Source organism: Taudactylus pleione, unplaced genomic scaffold, assembly GCF_031769625.1.
Source record: "Taudactylus pleione unplaced genomic scaffold, aTauple2 ptg000461l, whole genome shotgun sequence".
Lineage (NCBI taxonomy): Eukaryota > Metazoa > Chordata > Amphibia > Anura > Myobatrachidae > Taudactylus > Taudactylus pleione.
In genome coordinates this window covers 1,241,106-1,267,409 of record NW_028284863.1, presented here as the reverse complement: position 1 = coordinate 1,267,409, position 26,304 = coordinate 1,241,106, and the positions used below count along the sequence as shown (strand labels likewise).

Below are 26,304 nucleotides of genomic sequence, written 5' to 3'. Positions count from 1 at the left end.
GATCACTGGTGTCACTACACGCATAAAAATGAGCCAGCAGATCACTGGTGTCACTACAAACTTAATAAAGAGCCAGCAGATCACTGGTGTCACTACACACTTAATAATGAGCCAGCAGATCACTGGTATCACTACACACATAATAATGAGCCAGCAGATCACTGGTGTTACTACACGCAAAATAATGAACCAGCAGATCACTGGTGTCACTACACACATAATAATGAGCCAGCAGATCACTGGTGTCACTACACGCATAATAATGAGCCAGCAGATCACTAGTGTCACTACACGCATAATAATGAGCCAGCAGATCACTGGTGTCACTACACGCATAATAATGAGCCAGCAGATCACTAGTGTCACTACACACATAATAATGAGCCAGCAGATCACTGGTGTCACTACACGGATAATAATAAGCCAGCAGATCATTAGTGTCACTACACGCATAATAATGAGCCAGCAGATCACTGGTGTCACTACACGCATAATAATGAGCCAGCAGATCACTAGTGTCACTACACACATAATAATGAGCCAGCAGATCACTGGTGTCACTACACGCATAATAATGAGCCAGAAAATCAATGGTGTCAAAATACGCATAATAATGAGCCAGAAGATCACTGGTGTCACTACACGCATAATAATGAACCAGCAGATCACTGGTGTCACTACACGCATAAAAATGAGCCAGCAGATCACTGGTGTCACTAAACGCATAATAATGAGCCAGAAGATCACTGGTGTCACTACACGCATAATAATGAGCCAGCAGATCACTAGTGTCACTACACACATAATAATGAGCCAGCAGATCACTGGTGTCACTACACGGATAATAATAAGCCAGCAGATCATTAGTGTCACTACACGCATAATAATGAGCCAGCAGATCACTGGTGTCACTACACGCATAATAATGAGCCAGCAGATCACTAGTGTCACTACACACATAATAATGAGCCAGCAGATCACTGGTGTCACTACACGCATAATAATGAGCCAGCAGATCACTAGTGTCACTACACGCATAATAATCAGCCAGCAGATCACTGGTGTCACTACACGCATAATAATGAGCCAGCAGATCACTAGTGTCACTACACACATAATAATGAGCCAGCAGATCACTGATGTCACTACACGGATAATAATGAGCCAGCAGATCATTAGTGTCACTACATGCATAATAATGAGCCAGCAGATCACTGGTGTCACTACACACATAATAATGAGACAGCAGATCACTGGTCTCAGTACACGCATAATAATGAGCCAGCAGATCACTAGTGTCACTACACGCATAATAATGAGCCAGCAGATCACTGGTGTCACTACACGCATAATAATGAGCCAGCAGATCACTAGTGTCACTACACACATAATAATGAGCCAGCAGATCACTGGTGTCACTACACGCATAATAATGAGCCAGAAAATCAATGGTGTCAAAATACGCATAATAATGAGCCAGAAGATCACTGGTGTCACTACACGCATAATAATGAGCGAGCAGATCACTGGTGTCACTACACGCATAATAATGAGCCAGCAGATCAATAGTGTCACTACACGCATAATAATGAGCCAGCAGATCATTGGTGTCACTACACGCATAATAATGAGCCAGCAGATCACTAGTGTCACTACACACATAATAATGAGCCAGCAGATCACTGGTGTCACTAAACGCATAATAATGAGCCAGCAGATCACTGGTGTCACTACACACATAATAATGAGCCAGCAGATCACTGGTGTCACTACACACATAATAATGAGCCAGCAGATCACTGGTGTCACTACACACATAATAATGAGCCAGAAGATCACTGGTGTCACTACACACATAATGAAGAGCCAGCAGATCACTGGTGTCACTACACACATAATAATGAGCCAGAAGATCACTGGTGTCACAACACGCATAATAATGAACCAGCAGATCACTGGTGTCACTACACGCATAAAAATGAGCCAGCAGATCACTGGTGTCACTAAACGCATAATAATGAGCCAGGAGATCACTGGTGTCACTAAACGCATAATAATGATCCAGCAGATCAGTGGGGTCACTACACGCATAACAATGAGCCAGAAAATCAATGGTGTCAAAACACGCATAATAACGAGCCAGAAGATCACTGGTGTCACTACACGCATAATAATGAGCCAGAAGATCACTGGTGTCACTACACACATAATAATGAACCAGCAGATCACTGGTGTCAATACACGCATAATAATGAACCAGAAGATCACTGGTGTCACTAAACGCATAATAATGAGCCAGCAGATCACTGGTGTCACTACACGTATAATAATGAGCCAGCAGATCACTGGTGTCACTACACGCATAAAAATGAGCCAGCAGATCACTGGTGTCACTACACACTTAATAAAGAGCCAGCAGATCACTGGTGTCACTACACACTTAATAATGAGCCAGCAGATCACTGGTATCACTACACACATAATAATGAGCCAGCAGATCACTGGTGTCACTACACGCATAATAATAAGCCAGCAGATCACTGGTGTCACTACACACATAATAATGAGCCAGCAGATCACTGGTGTCACTACACGCATAATAATGAGCCAGCAGATCACTAGTGTCACTACACGCATAATAATTAGCCAGCAGATCACTGGTGTCACTACACACATAATAATGAGCCAACAGATCACTAGTGTCACTACACACATAATAATGAGCCAGCAGATCACTGATGTCACTACACGGATAATAATGAGCCAGCAGATCATTAGTGTCACTACACGCATAATAATGAGCCAGCAGATCACTGGTGTCACTACACACATAATAATGAGCCAGCAGATCACTGGTCTCAGTACACGCATAATAATGAGCCAGCAGATCACTAGTGTCACTACACGCATAATAATGAGCCAGCAGATCACTGGTGTCACTACACGCATAATAATGAGCCAGCAGATCACTAGTGTCACTACACACATAATAATGAGCCAGCAGATCACTGGTGTCACTACACACATAATAATGAGCCAGAAAATCAATGGTGTCAAAACACGCATAATAATGAGCCAGAAGATCACTGGTGTCACTACACGCATAATAATGAGCCAGAAGATCACTGGTGTCACTACACACATAATAATGAAACAGCAGATCACTGGTGTCAATACACGCATAATAATGAACCAGAAGATCACTGGTGTCACTAAACGCATAATAATGAGCCAGCAGATCACTGGGGTCACTACACGCATAATAATGAGCCAGCAGATCACTGGTGTCACTACACGCATAATAATGAGCCAGCAGATCACTGGTGTCACTACACGCATAATAATGATCCAGCAGATCACTGGTGTCACTCCACGCATAATAATGAGCGAGCAGATCACTGGTGTCACTACACACATAATAATGAGCCAGAAGATCACTGGTGTCACTACACACATAATAATGAGCAAGCAGATCACTGGTGTCACTACACACATAATAATGAGCCAGAAGATCACTGGTGTCACTACACGCATAATAAAGAACCAACAGATAACTGGTGTCACTACACGCATAAAAATGAGCCAGCAGATCACTGGTGTCACTAAACGCATAATAATGATCCAGGAGATCACTGGTATCACTAAACGCATAATAATGATCCAGCAGATCAGTGGGGTCACTACACGCATAATAATGAGCCAGCAAATCACTGGTGTCACTACACACATAATAATGAGCCAGCAAATCACTGGTGTCACTACACACATAATAATGAGCCAGCAAATCACTGGTGTCACTACACACATAATAATGAGCCAGCAGATCACTGGTGTCACTACACACTTAGTAATGAACCAGCAGATCACTGGTGTCACTACACACATAATAATGAGCCAGAAGATCACTGGTGTCACTACATGCATAATAATGAGCCAGCAGAGCACTGGTGTCACTACACACTTAATAATGAGCCAGCAGATCACTGGTGTCACTGCATGCATAATAATGAGCCAGCAGATCACTGGTGTCACTACACGCATAATAATGAGCCAGCAGATCACTGGTGTCACTACACACATAATAATGAGCCAGCAGATCGCTGGTGTCACTACACACTTAATAATGAGCCAGCAGATCACTGGTGTCAAAACACGTATAATAATGAGCCAGCAGATCACTGGTGTCACTACACAGATAATAATGAGCCAGCAGATCACTGGTGTCACTACACACATAATAATGAGCGTGCAGATCACTGGTGTCACTACACACATAATAATGAGCCAGCAGATCACTGGTGTCACTACACACATAATAATGAGCCAGAAGATCACTGGTGTCACTACACACATAATAATGAGACAGAAGATCACTGGTGTCACTACACGCGTAATAATGAGCCAGCAGATCACTGGTGTCACTACACACATAATAATGAGCCAGCAGATCACTGGTGTCACTCCACACATAATAATGAGCCAGCAGATCACTGGTGTCACTACACACATAATAATGAGCCAGCAGATCAATGGTGTCACTACACACATAATAATGAGCCAGCAGATCACTGGTGTCACTCCACACATAATAATGAGCCAGCAGATCACTGGTGTCACTACACACATAATAATGAGCCAGCAGATCAATGGTGTCACTACACACATAATAATGATCCAGCAGATTTCTTGTGTCATTACACACATAATAATGAGCCAGCAGATCACTGGTGTCACTACACACATAATAATGAGCCAGCAGATCACTGGTGTCACTACACACATAATAATGAGCCAGCAGGTCACTGGTGTCACTACACGCATAATAATAAACCAGCAGATCACTGGTGTCACTACACGCATAATAATGAGCCAGCAGATCACTGGTGAAGGGGGGTCTGTAGTAGTATGTAGCAGCGGCTCCCAGTATCGATTACTAACTGATGTCACTGATGTCACTTTGCACATAATAATTAGAGATGTGCACCGACCAGGTGTTTTGGTTTTGGTTTTGGATCTGTAGCTCCTCTTGTTTTGGATCTGGATTGATTTTGCCTAAAGCGCCCTTGCGTGTTTTATTTTTTGTTTTTGTTTTTGGATCTGTATTTTTAAAAAAAAAAATCATAAAAACATCTAAAATCACATAATTTGGGCCTGTTTTTCTTCCTACAGTATTATTAACCTCAATAACATTTATTCCCACTCGTTTCCAGGCAATTTTGACCATCTCACAGCTCACAATATTGTTTTCATCCAGTTTAGGCCCAGAATTTGCACCAAACTAGCTGGCTGATTAAGCTATGCGGCAGCAGAGGGCGGCACAAACACATGGCAGTTCAACTTCCAACATGGCACATCAGGAAACAAGTGTTTTTATTATTCAAGAGGCCTGAGGGTGTTGGAGTATGTATGTAGTTGAAGGCAGGGACAGGAAGGGTTGATTGGTAGTAAATTTAATTTAATTTTTTGATTCCAAAGTAAATTTATGAGTGAGAAGGGGAGGGGAGGTATTTACAAAAAATATTTTCGTCATTGACATCAGTCCTTGCCACAGAAGAATCCTTGAGCACCATGTTAGGGTTAGGCACTTACAGGGGGGATTAGGGTTAGGCACATGGGGGGGAGGTTAGGGTTAGGCATCCCTTAGGAGGGATAGGTTTAGGGGGTTAGGTTAGGTTAGTCATTACTTACCTTACGACGATCGGGATTTCCAGCGCTGTCGGGCTGCCACTGCCGGGATCTGTTCCAGTGTCGGGCTGCCGCTGCCGGGAATCATGCGGCTAGCTGTATTTCATACCGATTCCTGTTTGACATGTCTGATCTACAGAATAGGTAATATTCAGCAGAGCCTCACTGCCAGCAGATCACTGGTGTCACAACAACACCCTTAATAATGAGCCAGCAGATCACTGGTGTCACTACACACTTAATAATGAGCCAGCAGATCACTGGTGTCACTACATGCATAATAATGAGCCAGCAGATCACTGGTGTCACTACACGCATAATAATGAGCCAGCAGATCACTGGTGTCAAAACACGCATAATAATGAGCCAGCAGATCACTGGTGTCAGTCCACGCATAATAATGAGCCAGTAGATCACTGGTGTCACTACACGCATAATAATGAGCCAGAAGTTCACTGCTGTCACTACACGCATAATAATGAGCCAGCAGATCACTGGTGTCACTACACGCATAGTAATGAGCCAGAAGATCACTGGTGTCACTACACGCATAATAAAGAGCCAGCAGATCACTGGTGTCACTACACGCATAATAATGAGCCAGAAGATCACTGGTGTCACTACATGCATAATAATGAGCCAGCAGATCACTGGTGTCAGTACACACATAATAATGAGCCAGAAGATCACTGGTGTCACAACAACACGCATAATAATGAGCCAGCAGATCACTGGTGTCACTACACGCATAATAATGAGCCAGCAGATCACTGGTATCACTACACGCATAATAATGAGCCAGCAGATCACTGGTTTCACTACACGCATAATAATGATCCAGCAGATCACTGGTGTCACTACAAGCATAATAATGAGCCAGCAGATCACTGGTGTCACTACTCACATAATAATGATCCAGCAGATCACTGGTGTCACTACACACATAATAATGAGCCAGCAGATCACTGGTGTCACTACACACATAATAATGAGCCAGCAGATCACTGGTGTCACTACACGCATAATAATGAGCCAGCAGATCACTGGTGTCACTACACACAAAATAATGAGCCAGCAGATCACTGGTGTCCCTACACAATAATGAGCCAGCAGATCACTGGTGTCACTACACACTTAATAATGAGCCAGCAGATCACTGGTGTCACTACACACATAATAATGAGCCAGCAGATCACTAGTGTCACTACACACATAATAATGATCCAGCAGATCACTGGTGTCACTACACACATAATAATGAGCCAGCAGATCACTGGTGTCACTACACACATAATAATGATCCAGCAGATCACTGGTGTCACTACACACATAATAATGAGCCAGATGATCACTGGTGTCACTAAATGCATAATAATGAGCCAGCAGATCACTGTTGTCACTACACGCATAATAATGAGCCAGCAGATCACTGGTGTCACTACACGCATAATAATGAACCAGTAGATCACTGGTGTCACTACACGCATAATAGTGAGCCAGAATATCACTGGTGTCACTAAACGCATAATAATGAGCCAGCAGATCACTGGTGTCACTACACACATAATAATGAGCCAGCAGATCACTGGTGTCACTACACGCATAATAATGAGCCAGCAGATCACTGGTGTCACTACACACATAATAATGAGCCAGCAGATCACTGGTGTCAGTACACGCATAATAATGAGCCAGAAGATCACTGGTGTCACTAAACGCATAATAATAAGCCAGCAGATCACTGGTGTCACTCCGCACATAATAATGAGCAAGCAGATCACTGGTGTTACTACACACTTAATAATGAGCCAGCAGATAACTGGTGTCACTACACACTTAATAAAGAGCCAGCAGATCGCTGGTGTCACTACACGCATAATAATGAGCCAGCAGATCACTAGTGTCACTACACGCATAATAATGAGCCAGCAGATCACTGGTGTCACTACACGCATAATAATGAGCCAGCAGATCACTAGTGTCACTACACACATAAAAATGAGCCAGCAGATCACTGGTGTCACTACACGGATAATAATGAGCCAGCAGATCATTAGTGTCACTACACGCATAATAATGAGCCAGCAGATCACTGGTGTCACTACACGCATAATAATGAGCCAGCAGATAACTAGTGTCACTACACACTTAATAATGAGCCAGCAGATCAGTGGTGTCACTACACACATAATAATGAGCCAGCAGATCACTGGTGTCACTACACGCATAATAATGAGCCAGCAGATCACTGGTGTCACTACACGCATAATAATGATCCAGCAGATCACTGGTGTCACTACACGCATAATAATGAGCCAGCAGATCACTGGTGTCACTACACGCATAATAATGATCCAGCAGATCACTGGTGTCACTACACACATAATAATGAGCCAGCAGATCACTGGTGTCACTACACACATAATAATGAGCCAGCAGATCACTGGTGTCACTACACACATAATAATGAGCCAGAAGATCACTGGTGTCACTACACACATAATAATGAGCCAGCAGATCACTGGTGTCACTACACACATAATAATGAGCCAGAAGATCACTGGTGTCACTACATGCATAATAATGAACCAGCAGATCACTGGTGTCACTACACGCATAAAAATGAGCCAGCAGATCACTGGTGTCACTAAACGCATAATAATGAGCCAGGAGATCACTGGTGTCACTAAACGCATAATAATGATCCAGCAGATCAGTGGGGTCACTACACGCATAATAATGAGCCAGAAAATCAATGTTGTCAAAACACGCATAATGATGAGCCAGCAGATCACTGGTGTCACTACACACTTAATAAAGAGCTAGCAGATCTCTGGTGTCACTACACGCATAATAATGAGCCAGAAGATCACTGGTGTCACTACACGCATAATAATGAGCCAGCAGATCACTGGTGTCACTACATGCATAATAATGAGCCAGCAGATCACTGGTGTCACTACACGCATAATAATGAGCCAGCAGATCACTGGTGTCAAAACACGCATAATAATGAGCCAGCAGATCACTGGTGTCAGTCCACGCATAATAATGAGCCAGTAGATCACTGGTGTCACTACACGCATAATAATGAGCCAGAAGTTCACTGCTGTCACTACACGCATAATAATGAGCCAGCAGATCACTGGTGTCACTACACACTTAATAATGAGCCAGCAGATCACTGGTGTCACTACATGCATAATAATGAGCCAGCAGATCACTGGTGTCACTACACGCATAATAATGAGCCAGCAGATCACTGGTGTCAAAACACGCATAATAATGAGCCAGCAGATCACTGGTGTCAGTCCACGCATAATAATGAGCCAGTAGATCACTGGTGTCACTACACGCATAATAATGAGCCAGAAGTTCACTGCTGTCACTACACGCATAATAATGAGCCAGCAGATCACTGGTGTCACTACACGCATAGTAATGAGCCAGAAGATCACTGGTGTCACTACACGCATAATAAAGAGCCAGCAGATCACTGGTGTCACTACACGCATAATAATGAGCCAGAAGATCACTGGTGTCACTACATGCATAATAATGAGCCAGCAGATCACTGGTGTCAGTACACACATAATAATGAGCCAGAAGATCACTGGTGTCACAACAACACGCATAATAATGAGCCAGCAGATCACTGGTGTCACTACACGCATAATAATGAGCCAGCAGATCACTGGTATCACTACACGCATAATAATGAGCCAGCAGATCGCTGGTGTCACTACACACTTAATAATGAGCCAGCAGATGACTGGTGTCACTGCATGCATAATAATGAGCCAGCAGATCACTGGTGTCACTACACACATAATAATGAGCCAGCAGATCACTGGTTTCACTACACGCATAATAATGAGCCAGCAGATCACTGGTGTCACTACACACTTAATAATGAGCCAGCAGATCACAGGTGTCAAAACACGTATAATAATGAGCCAGAAGATCACTGGTGTCACTACACACATAATAATGAGCCAGAAGATCACTGGTGTCACTACACAGATAATAATGAGCCAGCAGATCACTGGTATCACTACACACATAATAATGAGCCAGCAGATCACTGGTGTCACTGCACACATAATAATGAGCCAGCAGATCACTGGTGTCACTACACACATAATAATGAGCCAGCAGATCACTGGTGTCACTCCGCACATAATAATGAGCCAGCAGATCACTGGTGTCACTACACAGATAATAATGAGCCAGCAGATCACTTGTGTCACTGTACACATAATAATGAGCCAGCAGATCACTGGTGTCACTACACACATAATAATGATCCAGCAGATTTCTGGTGTCACTACACACATAATAATGAGCCAGAAGATCACTGGTGTCACTACACACATAATAATGAGCCAGCAGATTACTGGTGTCACTACACACATAATAATGAGCCAGCAGATCACTGGTGTCACTACACGCATAATAATGAGCCAGCAGATCACTGGTGTCACTACATGCATAATAATGAGCCAGCAGATCACTAGTGTCTCTACACGCATAATAATGAGCCAGCAGTTCACTGGTGTCACTACACGCATAATAACGAGCCAGCAGATCACTAGTGTCACTACACACATAATAATGAGCCAGCAGATCACTGGTGTCACTACACGCATAATAATGAGCGAGCAGATCACTGGTGTCACTACACACATAATAATGAAGAAGCAGATCACTGGTGTCACTACACGCATAATAATGAGCCAGAAGATCACTGGTGTCACTACACACATAATAATGAGCCAGCAGATCACTGGTGTCACTACGCACATAATAATGAGCCAGAAGATCACTGGTGTCACTACACACATAATAATGAGCCAGCAGATCACTGGTGTCACTACACACTTAATAATGAGCCAGCAGATCACTGGTGTCACTACACGCATAATAATGATCCAGAAGATCACTGGTGTCATTACACACATAATAATGAGCCAGAAGATCACTGGTGTCACTACACGCATATTAATGAGCCAGCAGATCACTGGTGTCACTACACGCATAATAATGAGCCAGCAGATCACTGGTGTCACTACACACATAATAATGAGCCAGCAGATCACTGGTGTCCCTACACAATAATGAGCCAGCAGATCACTGGTGGCACTACACACATAATAATGAGCCAGAAGATCACTGGTGTCATTACACGCATAATAATGAGCCAGAAGATCACTGGTGTCACTACACGCATAATAATGAGTCAGCAGATCACTGTTGTCACTACACGCATAATAATGAGCCAGCAGATCACTGGTGTAACTACACACATAAAAATGAGACAGAAGATCACTGGTGTCCCTACACAATAATGAGCCAGCAAATCACTGGTGTCACTACACACATAATAATGAGCCAGCAGATCACTGGTGTCACTACACGCATAACTATGAGCCAGCAAACCACTGGTGTCACTACACGCATAATATTGAGCCAGCAGATCACTGGTGTCACTACACGCATAATAATGAGCCAGCAAATCACTGGTGTCACTACAGGCATAATAATGAGCCAGCAGATCACTGGTGTCACTACACACATAATAATGAACCAGCAGATCACTGGTGTCACTACACACATAATAATGAGCCAGCAGATCACTAGTGTCACTACACACATAATAATGAACCAGCAGGTCACTGGTGAATGGGGGTCTGTAGTAGTATGTAGCAGCGGCTCCCAGTATCGATTACTAACTGATGTCACTGGTGTCACTACACACATAATAATGAGCCAGAAGATCACTGGTGTCACAACAACACGCATAATAATGAGCCAGCAGATCACTGGTGTCACTACACGCATAATAATGAGCCAGCAGATCACTGGTATCACTACACGCATAATAATGAGCCAGCAGATCGCTGGTGTCACTACACACTTAATAATGAGCCAGCAGATGACTGGTGTCACTGCATGCATAATAATGAGCCAGCAGATCACTGGTGTCACTACACACATAATAATGAGCCAGCAGATCACTGGTTTCACTACACGCATAATAATGAGCCAGCAGATCACTGGTGTCACTACACACTTAATAATGAGCCAGCAGATCACAGGTGTCAAAACACGTATAATAATGAGCCAGAAGATCACTGGTGTCACTACACACATAATAATGAGCCAGAAGATCACTGGTGTCACTACACAGATAATAATGAGCCAGCAGATCACTGGTGTCACTACACACATAATAATGAGCCAGCAGATCACTGGTATCACTACACACATAATAATGAGCCAGCAGATCACTGGTGTCACTGCACACATAATAATGAGCCAGCAGATCACTGGTGTCACTACACACATAATAATGAGCCAGCAGATCACTGGTGTCACTCCGCACATAATAATGAGCCAGCAGATCACTGGTGTCACTACACAGATAATAATGAGCCAGCAGATCACTTGTGTCACTGTACACATAATAATGAGCCAGCAGATCACTGGTGTCACTACACACATAATAATGATCCAGCAGATTTCTGGTGTCACTACACACATAATAATGAGCCAGAAGATCACTGGTGTCACTACACACATAATAATGAGCCAGCAGATTACTGGTGTCACTACACACATAATAATGAGCCAGCAGATCACTGGTGTCACTACACGCATAATAATGAGCCAGCAGATCACTGGTGTCACTACATGCATAATAATGAGCCAGCAGATCACTAGTGTCTCTACACGCATAATAATGAGCCAGCAGTTCACTGGTGTCACTACACGCATAATAACGAGCCAGCAGATCACTAGTGTCACTACACACATAATAATGAGCCAGCAGATCACTGGTGTCACTACACGCATAATAATGAGCGAGCAGATCACTGGTGTCACTACACACATAATAATGAACAAGCAGATCACTGGTGTCACTACACGCATAATAATGAGCCAGAAGATCACTGGTGTCACTACACACATAATAATGAGCCAGCAGATCACTGGTGTCACTACGCACATAATAATGAGCCAGAAGATCACTGGTGTCACTACACACATAATAATGAGCCAGCAGATCACTGGTGTCACTACACACTTAATAATGAGCCAGCAGATCACTGGTGTCACTACACACATAATAATGATCCAGAAGATCACTGGTGTCATTACACACATAATAATGAGCCAGAAGATCACTGGTGTCACTACACGCATATTAATGAGCCAGCAAATCACTGGTGTCACTTCACGCATAATAATGAGCCAGCAGATCACTGGTGTCACTACACACATAATAATGAGCCAGCAGATCACTGGTGTCCCTACACAATAATGAGCCAGCAGATCACTGGTGGCACTACACACATAATAATGAGCCAGAAGATCACTGGTGTCATTACACGCATAATAATGAGCCAGAAGATCACTGGTGTCACTACACGCATAATAATGAGTCAGCAGATCACTGTTGTCACTACACGCATAATAATGAGCCAGCAGATCACTGGTGTAACTACACACATAAAAATGAGACAGAAGATCACTGGTGTCCCTACACAATAATGAGCCAGCAAATCACTGGTGTCACTACACACATAATAATGAGCCAGCAGATCACTGGTGTCACTACACGCATAACTATGAGCCAGCAAACCACTGGTGTCACTACACGCATAATAATGAGCCAGCAGATCACTGGTGTCACTACACGCATAATAATGAGCCAGCAAATCACTGGTGTCACTACAGGCATAATAATGAGCCAGCAGATCACTGGTGTCACTACACACATAATAATGAACCAGCAGATCACTAGTGTCACTACACACATAATAATGAACCAGCAGGTCACTGGTGAATGGGGGTCTGTAGTAGTATGTAGCAGCGGCTCCCAGTATCGATTACTAACTGATGTCACTGGTGTCACTACACACATAATAATGAGCCAGAAGATCACTGGTGTCACAACAACACGCATAATAATGAGCCAGCAGATCACTGGTGTCACTACACGCATAATAATGAGCCAGCAGATCACTGGTATCACTACACGCATAATAATGAGCCAGCAGATCGCTGGTGTCACTACACACTTAATAATGAGCCAGCAGATGACTGGTGTCACTGCATGCATAATAATGAGCCAGCAGATCACTGGTGTCACTACACACATAATAATGAGCCAGCAGATCACTGGTTTCACTACACGCATAATAATGAGCCAGCAGATCACTGGTGTCACTACACACTTAATAATGAGCCAGCAGATCACAGGTGTCAAAACACGTATAATAATGAGCCAGAAGATCACTGGTGTCACTACACACATAATAATGAGCCAGAAGATCACTGGTGTCACTACACAGATAATAATGAGCCAGCAGATCACTGGTGTCACTACACACATAATAATGAGCCAGCAGATCACTGGTATCACTACACACATAATAATGAGCCAGCAGATCACTGGTGTCACTGCACACATAATAATGAGCCAGCAGATCACTGGTGTCACTACACACATAATAATGAGCCAGCAGATCACTGGTGTCACTCCGCACATAATAATGAGCCAGCAGATCACTGGTGTCACTACACAGATAATAATGAGCCAGCAGATCACTTGTGTCACTGTACACATAATAATGAGCCAGCAGATCACTGGTGTCACTACACACATAATAATGATCCAGCAGATTTCTGGTGTCACTACACACATAATAATGAGCCAGAAGATCACTGGTGTCACTACACACATAATAATGAGCCAGCAGATTACTGGTGTCACTACACACATAATAATGAGCCAGCAGATCACTGGTGTCACTACACGCATAATAATGAGCCAGCAGATCACTGGTGTCACTACATGCATAATAATGAGCCAGCAGATCACTAGTGTCTCTACACGCATAATAATGAGCCAGCAGTTCACTGGTGTCACTACACGCATAATAACGAGCCAGCAGATCACTAGTGTCACTACACACATAATAATGAGCCAGCAGATCACTGGTGTCACTACACGCATAATAATGAGCGAGCAGATCACTGGTGTCACTACACACATAATAATGAACAAGCAGATCACTGGTGTCACTACACGCATAATAATGAGCCAGAAGATCACTGGTGTCACTACACACATAATAATGAGCCAGCAGATCACTGGTGTCACTACGCACATAATAATGAGCCAGAAGATCACTGGTGTCACTACACACATAATAATGAGCCAGCAGATCACTGGTGTCACTACACACTTAATAATGAGCCAGCAGATCACTGGTGTCACTACACACATAATAATGATCCAGAAGATCACTGGTGTCATTACACACATAATAATGAGCCAGAAGATCACTGGTGTCACTACACGCATATTAATGAGCCAGCAAATCACTGGTGTCACTACACGCATAATAATGAGCCAGCAGATCACTGGTGTCACTACACACATAATAATGAGCCAGCAGATCACTGGTGTCCCTACACAATAATGAGCCAGCAGATCACTGGTGGCACTACACACATAATAATGAGCCAGAAGATCACTGGTGTCATTACACGCATAATAATGAGCCAGAAGATCACTGGTGTCACTACACGCATAATAATGAGTCAGCAGATCACTGTTGTCACTACACGCATAATAATGAGCCAGCAGATCACTGGTGTAACTACACACATAAAAATGAGACAGAAGATCACTGGTGTCCCTACACAATAATGAGCCAGCAAATCACTGGTGTCACTACACACATAATAATGAGCCAGCAGATCACTGGTGTCACTACACGCATAACTATGAGCCAGCAAACCACTGGTGTCACTACACGCATAATAATGAGCCAGCAGATCACTGGTGTCACTACACGCATAATAATGAGCCAGCAAATCACTGGTGTCACTACAGGCATAATAATGAGCCAGCAGATCACTGGTGTCACTACACACATAATAATGAACCAGCAGATCACTGGTGTCACTACACACATAATAATGAGCCAGCAGATCACTAGTGTCACTACACACATAATAATGAACCAGCAGGTCACTGGTGAATGGGGGTCTGTAGTAGTATGTAGCAGCGGCTCCCAGTATCGATTACTAACTGATGTCACTGGTGTCACTTTGCACTTAATAATTAGAGATGTGCACCGACCACGTGTTTTGGTTTTGGTTTTGGATCGGTAGCTCCTCTGGTTTTGGATCTGTATTGATTTTGCTAAAACCGCCCTTGCATGTTTTATTTTTTGTTTTTGTTGTTGGATCTGTATTTTTCTAAAAAAAATCATAAAAACATCTAAAATCACATAATTTGGGCCTGTTTTTCTTCCTACAGTATTATTAACCTCAATAACATTTATTCCCACTCGTTTCCAGGCAATTTTGACCATCTCACAGCTGACAATATTGTTTTCATCCAGTTTAGGCCCAGAATTTGCACCAAACTAGCTGGCTGATTAAGCTATGCGGCAGCAGAGGGCGGCACAAACACATGGCAGTTCAACTTCCAACATGGCACATCAGGAAACAAGTGTTTTTATTATTCAAGAGGCCTGAGGGTGTTGGAGTATGTATGTAGTTGAAGGCAGGGACAGGAAGGGTTGATTGGTAGTAAATTTAATTTAATTTTTTGATTCTGAAGTAAATTTATGACGGAGAAGGGGAGGGGAGGTATTTACAAAAAATATTTTACTCATTCACATCAGTCCTTGCCACAGAAGAATCCTTGAGCACCATGTCTTCTGCTGGGAATGGATTTTCATCCCAGAAGGGGACCAGGAAGACTTCTAGTAGTACTTTCCAAAATAATTGACTGTTAAATGATCCTTTGCAAAGATTACACTTGAAAAGCATTTCCAACCCTTTACAGGGACATTAAAAAAAACATAGTTCATGGCTTAAAAACTGCCGTTGTACCCACTGTCCACTTAACCTGCACAGATATGTGGACAAGCAGAACAGAGCAAATGCAAGATTTTAGATTTAAGGTTTAAGTCTTACGTTTTGTCTTTCTTGAGAATCCTGCATTTGCTTCTACTGCTAGGAGTGGATTTTCATCCCAGAAGGGGACCAGGAAGAATGCTTTCCAAAACAATTGACTGTTAAATAATCCTTTTCAAAGATTCCACTTGAAACTTTTTCCCAACCTGTACAGGGACATTAAAAAAAACATAGTTAGTGGCCTTCAAACTGTCGTTATACCCACTGTCCACTTATCCAGCACAGATATGTTGGCAAGCGGAACAGAGCAAATGCAGGATTTGAGATTTAAGGTTTAAGTAGTACGTTGTGTCTTTGAGAATCCTTGAGCACCATGCCTGCTGCTGGGAGTGGATTTTCATCCCAAAAGGGATGAAGACGTTGTTTCTTCTTCTCAATGGACAGAGATCTGAAGAGCTGAAGTGGCACGTGATGCAGCGATGGCTTCTCCTTCAGTTTCTCCCGCAAGTGCATCTGCTGAGAAAAAACTAAACTTTCAAAACACCCACTGATGATGCAGTTGAGTCAACACAACCAAGTTTTGACATCTGGTCGGGTCAGAAGAATTGCTTACAATTAATGACACCTTTACCATGACTCCATCTGATATGGTCTCCATTTAAAGAATGGTTGAGGGCTATTTAAAAAATGTTAATGATAGCATCCAAATAGGCATGTCAGACATTCCGTTTGACTACTGGCAGGAAAAAAAGGTAATTTGGAGACCCTTGCACAAACTGGCTTTGTTTTACTTGAGCTGCCCACCCTCCAGTGTGTAGTCAGAAAGAGTTTTCAGCACAGCCGGGAACCTTGTCAGCGATCGGCCTGAGACTACTTCCCTAAAATATGGAAAAGATGATGCCCATCAAAATGATCTACAAATTCTACTATGAAGACCTTTACCATCAATTATGTGCAAAAATTACACAGGCACCTGTAATGGTGAATCCCAGTGGGTACAAATTAATATTGTGTGAAGAAGATGATGTATACAGTACACCACCCCTGTGTTAACCCACAGCTTAGCGATCGACAAGGAGGCGGTCATTCAGGATGCAAGCGGCCGCCCTGATTCAGTGCAACCGCTTGCTAACGACCACCTCTGAATGAGGTCCAGAGTCTCTGTGCATGTGTGGGAGGTCTGATGGGAATGCAGGAGGGTTTATTTTTTTACCATTTAATTTTTTTTCCGATGAATGGGTGAGTAGGGGCCCCAGTGCATTGCTTTGCCCAGGGCCCACCCCTGGATGTCGTTCATATCTTTTCCCACTAGTAAGGAGCAATGGACGGATCCTGAGTAGATTATGGGGTCACTTCAAGCCATGAGGATTCTAGTCACAATAATTCAAAATATGTAATTGGGGGCTCTGCATCTGGGGGTCCCATGAATGGTGTCCCTGAGGGACAGGGCTTCTTCTGGATTTATGTTATAATCCGGGTCCCTAATCTGACATCTGCAATGATGTTGAATACATGAAACGTAAGTAATGGCAATAGCTGTATTTCCTGTTCATGCACAGCAGCTAGCATCTGAATAGACCAACCTATGCTACACCGTTAGGGCTAATAACATCATGTATGTAACCATGTTTAGCGATATAAGGGTTATTAAGACATGATTGGGGTTAGCATTATCAACACTGCGCACATTTACTGTTATCCCTTAATTTCCATTCTGCCCTTCTGCAGGAAGACATCTGCTGGATACAACCTCACCAGCCTGTTTGTAGGCTCAGAAGGGACTCTAGGGATTATAACCAAAGCAACTTTGCGGCTGTACGGTGTCCCTGAGGCTACCGTTTCCGCTGTTTGTGCATTCCCCAGTGTCCAGGCCGCAGTGGACAGCACGGTACAGATCCTGCAGTGTGGAATTCCCATTGCCAGAATTGGTGAGTTGAGCCGATCCCTATTTTTTATATGGCAAGATATCCTAGTAAGCTGTAGTCCATTTCTCTAATTCACCCACATCTTGTACAAGTGACAACCAAGCTCTGAGGGCCTGATTTAGTTATGATTTATTCACGGTACAAATCCAATGCTCGTGGTTCTGTGCAAGTTAGCAGAAAATGCCCCCAGGCTGCAGCATGTCAGTCATCAGTTTGGGGGATGAGGAGGGGGCGGCGCTGGGCTGCATACCTGGAAACAGGGGAGTGTTGCCAGCGTTTCCTGAGGGTGCCTGAGGCCAGGGTCTGCAGCATAGGAAGCAGATTTTTTGGCGAAAGCAGCAACCATCTTGGCCGATGGACGCAATAGTGATCCGAAACAACAACATCTACGGACGTAGCACTCGGATCGCAGATGCATGCAGTAGGGGTCTATTTCCTACACACACCTTTGGCTGCCGCGCCATTTTCCTGGTGACTTGCACATGCTCAGTAGGCTCTAGACGCAGACTAGTGCCTGGAGTCTACTGCTGCTGTCAGTTCACTAATGGCAGCTGGGGAGAGAGGAGGGGGCCCCGGAACATGGGGGTGAACATGTGCCCCCTCCACTCTTAATACACCCTGCCTGCTGCATTTGCATTTTAGTTAGACCATATTACACAGCCACTAACAAATTTATACTCTTCAACATAACCTACAGAGACCTAAGTCTATCATCATATTACCTGTCCATCATGAAGGTAGCTCCTTCACTAATCTAGTGCTGTGCTCCTCTGCCAGTGTAAGACACAATAACCCTAACCCTACAATAACCCTAACCCTACAATAACCCTAACCCTACACTAACCCTACACTAACCCTCTGCCACTGTAAGCTATACTAACCGTAACCCTACACTATCCCTAACCCTACACTAACCCTCTGCCACTGTAAGAAACACTAAACCTAACCCTACACTAACCCTAATCCTACACTAACCCTACACTATTCCTCTGCCAGTGTAAGCTATACTAACGCTAACTCTACACTAACCCTCTACCAGTGTAAGCTACACTAACCCTAACCCTACACTAACCCTAATTCTACACTAACCCTACACTAACCATCTGCCAGTGTAAGCTACACTAACCCTACACTAACCCTAATCCTACACTAACTCTACACTAACCCTAACCCTACACTAACCCCCTGCCAGTGTAAGCTACACTAACCCTAACCCTACACTAAACCTCTACCAGTGTAAGCTACACTAACCCTACACTAACTCTCTGCCAGTGTAAGCTACACTAACCCTAACCTTACACTAACTCTCTGCCAGTGTAAGCTACACTAACCCTACACTAACCCTACCCCTACACTATTCCTCTGCCAGTGTAAGCTACACTAAACCTACACTAACTCTACCCCTACACTATTCCTCTGCCAGTGAAAGCTACACTAACCATAAAACTACACTAACCCTGTGCCAGTGTAAGCTACACTAACCCTAACCCTACACTAACCTTAACCCTACACTAACCCACTGCCAGTGTAAGCTACACTAACCCTAACCGTACACTACCTCTACACTAACCCTAACCCTACACTAGCCCCCTGCCAGTGTAAGGTACACTAACCCTAACCCTACACTAACCCTACCCCTAACACTATTCCTCTGCCGGTGTAAGCTACACTAACCATAAAACTACACTAACCCTCTGCCAGTGTAAGCTACACTAACCCTAACCCTACACTAACCCTCTGCCAGTGTAAACTACACTAACCCTAACCTTACACCAACTCTACACTACTCCTAACCCTACACTAACCCTCTGCCAGTGTAAGCTACACTAACCCTAACCCTACACTAACCTTAACCCTACACTAACCCACTGCCAGTGTAAGCTACACTAACCCTAACCCTACACCAACTCTACGCTACTTCTTACCCTACACTAACCCTCTGCCAGTGTAAGTTACACTAACCCTAACCCTACACGAACCTTCTGCCAGTATAAGCTACACTAACCCTAACCCTACACTAACCCTCTGCCAGTGTAAGCTTCACTAACCCTAACCCTACACTAACCCTCTGCCAGTGTAAGCTACACTAACCCTAACCCTACACTGACTCTCTGCCAGTGTAAGCTACACTAACCCTAACCCTACACTAACCCTAACCCTACACTGACTCTCTGCCAGTGTAAGCTACACTAACCCTAACCCTACACTAACCCTAACCCTACACTAACCCTCTGCCAGTGTAAGCTTCAGTAACCCTAACCGTACACTAACCCTCTGCCAGTGTAAGCTACACTAACCTTAACCCTACACTAACCCTCTGCCAGTGTAAGCTACACTAACCATAACCATACACTAACCCTCTGCCAGTGTAAGCTACACTAACCATAACCATACACTAACCCTCTGCCAGTGTAAGCTACACTAACCCTAACCCTCTGCCGTGTAATCTACACTAACCCTACACTAACCCTAACCCTACACTAACTCTACACTTAGCCTACACTTACCCTCTGCCAGTGTAAGGTACACTAACACTAACCCTACACTAACCCTCTGCCAGTGTAAGCTACACTAAACCTAACCCTACACTAACCCTAACCCTACACTAAACCTCTGCCAGTGTAAGCTACACTAACCCAAACCCTACACTATCCCTTTGCCAGTATAAGCTACACTAGCCCTAACCTTATACTAACCCTACACTAACCCTCTGCCAGTGTAAGCTACACTAGCCCTAACCCTACACTAACCCTACACTAACCCTCTGCCAGTGTAAGCTACACTAACCCTAACCCTACACTAACTCTACACTAACCCTAACCCTACATTATCCCTCTGCCAGTGTAAGCTACACTAAACCTAACCCTACACTAACCCTCTGCCAGTGTAAGCTACACTAGCCCTAACCCTACACTAACCCTCTGCCAGTGTAAGCTACACTAGCCCTAACCCTCTGCCAGTGTAAGCTACACTAACCCTACACTAACCCTAACCCTGCACTAACTCTACACTAACCCTAACCCACCCTACACTATCTCTCTTCCAAGGTAAGCTACACTAATCCTAACCCTAACCCTACAGTAACCCTCTGCTAGTGTAACCTACACTAACCCTAAACCTACACTAACCCTATACTAACTCTCTCTGCCAGTGCAAGCTACACTAACCCTAACCCTACACTAACCCTACACTAACGCTAAACCTACAATAACCCTACATTAACCCTACACTGACCCTACACCAACCCCTACACTTACCCTAACCTTACACTAACCCTCTGCCAGTGTAAGCTACACTAAACCTAACCCTACACTAATGCTAACCCTACATTAACCCTACACTAACCCCAACCGTACACTAACCTTTACACTAACCCTAACCCTACACTAACCCTCTGCCAGTGTAAGCTACACTAACCCTAACTCTACACTAAGCCTACACTAACCCCTACACTAACCCTAACCCTACACTAACTCTAAACAAACCCTCTGCCAGTGTAAGCTACACTAACTCTGCACTAACCCTAACCCTCTGCCAGTGTAAGCTACACTAACCCTAATCCTCTGCTGGCGTAAACTACACTTACCCTAACCTAACCCAAACCCTACACTAACCCTAACCTCTACAGTGGTCACACCTACATATCCTAACATCTCCCCAGTCATCTGTATGATATAAGATCATCTCCTGACTGGCAGCTGGTAAGCCCTCCATCAAGTCCCATTTTTTTTTTTTTTATTGACCCTACAAGTTTTAACCCCTGGGGTACTGGGGTACTGGCAACTTCCCAATGCTTTATCAATTCCTAATAACCTTTATACCCAAAATGTAGCTAAATAGAGTTATAGGTTGCACAAGAAATAATTGCTTTCCAGACTTGGATTGTTGTTCCGAAGCACAAAAAGATCACCAAAAAGCAGATAGTTACACACTGTGATCTAAATACAATTAGCGCAAAAGATTTTACATAAACAAGGTACAGTCAATACATTACGCAAGCGCTCTGGATCCAGATTTCCGGCATCAAAGGTGAAGCCTCCATCAGCAGAAAGAATATGATGACTAACTAACAGGTCCAGGATGCTTGCATATAAACCCTTGCAGAGATTAGGCAATACAATAGAAACGAGTTGGCATAATCCTATAGGTTCTTCTGTCATAGGTCAGTTGGTACAATGGTAGTTCAGCCCTCCAATGGCTCTTTGTGTGTGTTTTAACTAATCAATAGACACTAAGACACTACATACAGAGATACATTCTAACCTATAATTCATATCTTGCGAATGCCTGCTGCGATCGCCTTGCCGATGGAACCAGAAGCCTGCGGTTTAATAGCACCAAACACGGTCCTGCTTATCATGTACTAAACCTGAGATCTTAAATACAGTCGCTTAATTACATAATTAATAATGAATAAACCTTGAATATTAACCTTAATGCTAGGGAACCTTTTTAAGTGTGCAATGTGTAAGTGTACGAATATTGCGTAGTTTCGTTAATGTGTGGTGTGTTTATGTGTTTTGTGCTTTGCTAAACATTGCAACTGTGCGCTGTGCGTCTTGTATATTTATGTTTTATTTAATGTGTGTATGCATGTAAGTCTATGTGTGTGTGTTATGCATGTAAGTCTATGTGTGTGTGTTATGCATGTAAGTCTATGTGTGTGTGTTATGCATGTAAGTCTGTGTGTGTGTTATGTAATTCAGTGTATTTATGATGGATTTAATATATATATATATATATATATATATATATATATTATCCCTATCTAACATATTTTAAAACTACTGTGCAAGGTGTTACAAGCAGTGAGGTTCACTTTCAAGCAGGGTGGAGACCCCCAGCTGACTGCCGTTGCCACTTCATCTGATAGCTAATTCAAAGGTTTTCCTCTGCCTATTTAGAATACACTTGTCAGTACTTCTTAAGCAAACCTCCGACCATTGTTCCTAACTCTTCATTCAGACAAATGTAATTGTGCATATCAGTGTCTGGGTTATATTTAAATTACCACAACCATACTTGTCTATGCGGGGCTTCTCAATTTATATGTAAAACACTCACAGTATACTTTTCTCAGACATGTATACAGAAGCTGTTTCTCATTACTAACTAAACCCTGCATGAATATTGTGTTTGTCAGTGTGAGAATATTGTATATTATTCGCTATTTAATGTTGTGCGAATGTGTGGATACGTGCGCTCACTGGGTGTGTGCGCACGCAATGGTGCATCATGGATTGTACCAACATAAATCGGACAGCGGATGACCAAATCGTCCGATAACAGTTGAATTGCGGTCGCATGCAATTATTCGACTTCGACAACTTTGGAAGGCTATCCACAAATTATCCCAACCTTGCCTTTTGCTCCAAGTTCCTGGCTCTGCCACGCAGCCTCATTGATGTTGGGGCCTGGCAGTGCAGCATGAATAATGTTATGACATCACCACACAGCTGCATTGTATTTTCCATTAGTCAGGTCCTGCACCTTGCCAAGGTAGCCCGTGCCCCCAGCTACAATACTGATGATGCATGTGTGTATGCGTGTATGTATGTGTGTGTATTGTGTGTGTGTATGTATGTATGTGTGTGTATGTGTGTATGTATGTGTGTATGTGTATGTATGTATGTATGTGTGTGTATGTATGTATGTATGTATGTGTGTGTATGTATGTGTGTGTGTATGTGTGTATGTATGTATGTATGTATGTGTATGTATGTGTGTGTATGTATGTATGTGTGTGTGTATGTGTATTGTGTGTGTGTATGTATGTGTGTATGTGTATGTATGTATGTGTGTGTGTGTATGTATCTGTGTGTATGTATGTGTGTGTGTATGTGTGTATGTATGTATGTGTGTGTATGTGTATTGTGTGTGTGTATGTATGTGTGTATGTGTATGTATGTATGTGTGTGTATGTATGTGTGTGTATGTATGTGTGTGTGTGTGTATTGTGTGTGTATGTATGTATGTATGTGTGTGTATGTATGTGTATGTATGTGTATGTATGTGTGTAAATGTGTGTGTGTATGTATGTATGTATATGTATGTATGTATGTGTATGTATGTGTGTGTGTATGTATGTATGTGTGTATATGTATGTGTGTATGTATGTGTGTGTGTGTATGTATGTATGTGTGTATATGTATGTGTGTATGTATGTGTGTGTGTATGTGTGTGTATGTGTATTGTGTGTTTCTGGGCAGGTAGAGGATGTTTTTATTTAGTGCACAGGTTCTCAAACTCGGTCCTTAGGACCCCAAACAGGGCATGTTTTCCAGGTCTCCCCACAGAATCACAAGTGAAAGAATTAGCTCCACCTGTGGATCTTTTAAAATGTGTCAGTGAGTAATGAGTACACCTGTGCACCTGCTGGGTGACCTGGAAAATGTGACCTGTGTGGGGTCCTGAGGACCGAGTTTGAGAACCACTGATTTAGTGTAAGTGTGTATGTGTGTATCTCATAGGACTAAATTAATCCCACACCAGTAATATATTATATATTTCATATGGGATTCTATCTCCTAATAAATGCAGGTATCACTGTCTCATGTTTCCATAATGATATGTATCCTTTCCTGGACAGTGACAATCCTTTCCCTATATTCCTACGGGGAGATCCTGCATGATGTGATAGCACTACCCCTATAATCAGTACATCACAAGAGAAGAGAAGAGAGTGGGGTATTGTATGGGGTGCCCAAATGAGAATCCCTGATTATAACAGTTATTTGGTAATATTATTTTGAATTAAAAATTAATAAGGGGCCTATTCATTAAACGTAAAACTTCTCTGAAGATAATTAGCTTTAGAACTCGCATGGAGTTCTAGCTAATTATAGGTGGAATTCATTATTCCACCTCTCCATAAGTATCTATTCCGGTACCTGTCATTTTTGCGATGACAGCTTTTCGGGAAATAGATACTTTTCCTGCGTACACTACCTTATCGCATCTGGAAACAGTGCTGCGCATGCGCTGTTACATCTGTAAAACCAGCGCATGCGCAGCACTGCCTACAGATGCGTTAAGTTTCATACCCCCCCCGATCCCCCCCACCCCCCTCCTCCCTCCGCTCACCTTCCCCCCCCTGACTTACCTGTCCGCGCAGCAGCCTCCGGCTCCGTCCTGCTGCGCTGTCATGTGGTTTCCCTGCAGACCACATGACAGATTAGAAAAAAAAACAAACTTTTTTTTTTGACTAAACTTTCTTGAGCTCTGCTGGGGAGCACACATGACAGACCAGCCTCCGGAGCCTGAGGACGGAGCAGAGCGCCGGAGGGACTCATCGGGGGACCTGTACACGCGGATACAGGTAAGTCGATTCTGCTATTCGCCACCTCACAGTGGCGAATAGTAACTGCATCAAATTCCGAAAATTTATAATTTCCACATCCCCATACTAATGTACTAATACTAATACTAATGTACTAATGTATGGGGAGTGTGGAAATTAACGCAGGGGGACTTAGCAAGGAGATATCTGTGATATATACAGTATATATAATGATATCTGTGATATCTCCTGTGCTAAGTGGCTACATGAATAACAAAATAACGTTATTTAAGGAAAATGTCCTTAAAAATGTTATTTTAGTGTTGATGAATAGGCCCCTATATCTTTATTGATATTTCTTAAAACATATTGTTCAGGACATTAAGGGCAAAACATTTGTTAAAATGATAGAATTATAGTGTGCAAAAAGATATGAAAAGTGTATTAAAAAGAAAATGTCATATACCGCTGATT

General features: G+C 43.2%; 1 protein-coding gene across 2 annotated transcripts in view; it reads left to right on the top strand.

Annotated features, from left to right (window-relative positions):
• The window catches only part of LDHD (lactate dehydrogenase D), a 668,169-nt gene that overhangs the window by 470,365 nt on the left and 171,500 nt on the right, over nucleotides 1-26,304 (top strand). For both annotated transcript variants that reach the window (XM_088448610.1, XM_088448611.1), the window contains exon 6: nucleotides 18,355-18,554. In XM_088448610.1, the coding sequence (XP_088304736.1) occupies nucleotides 18,355-18,554 (200 nt within the window). The remainder of the gene's footprint in view (nucleotides 1-18,354; nucleotides 18,555-26,304) is intronic.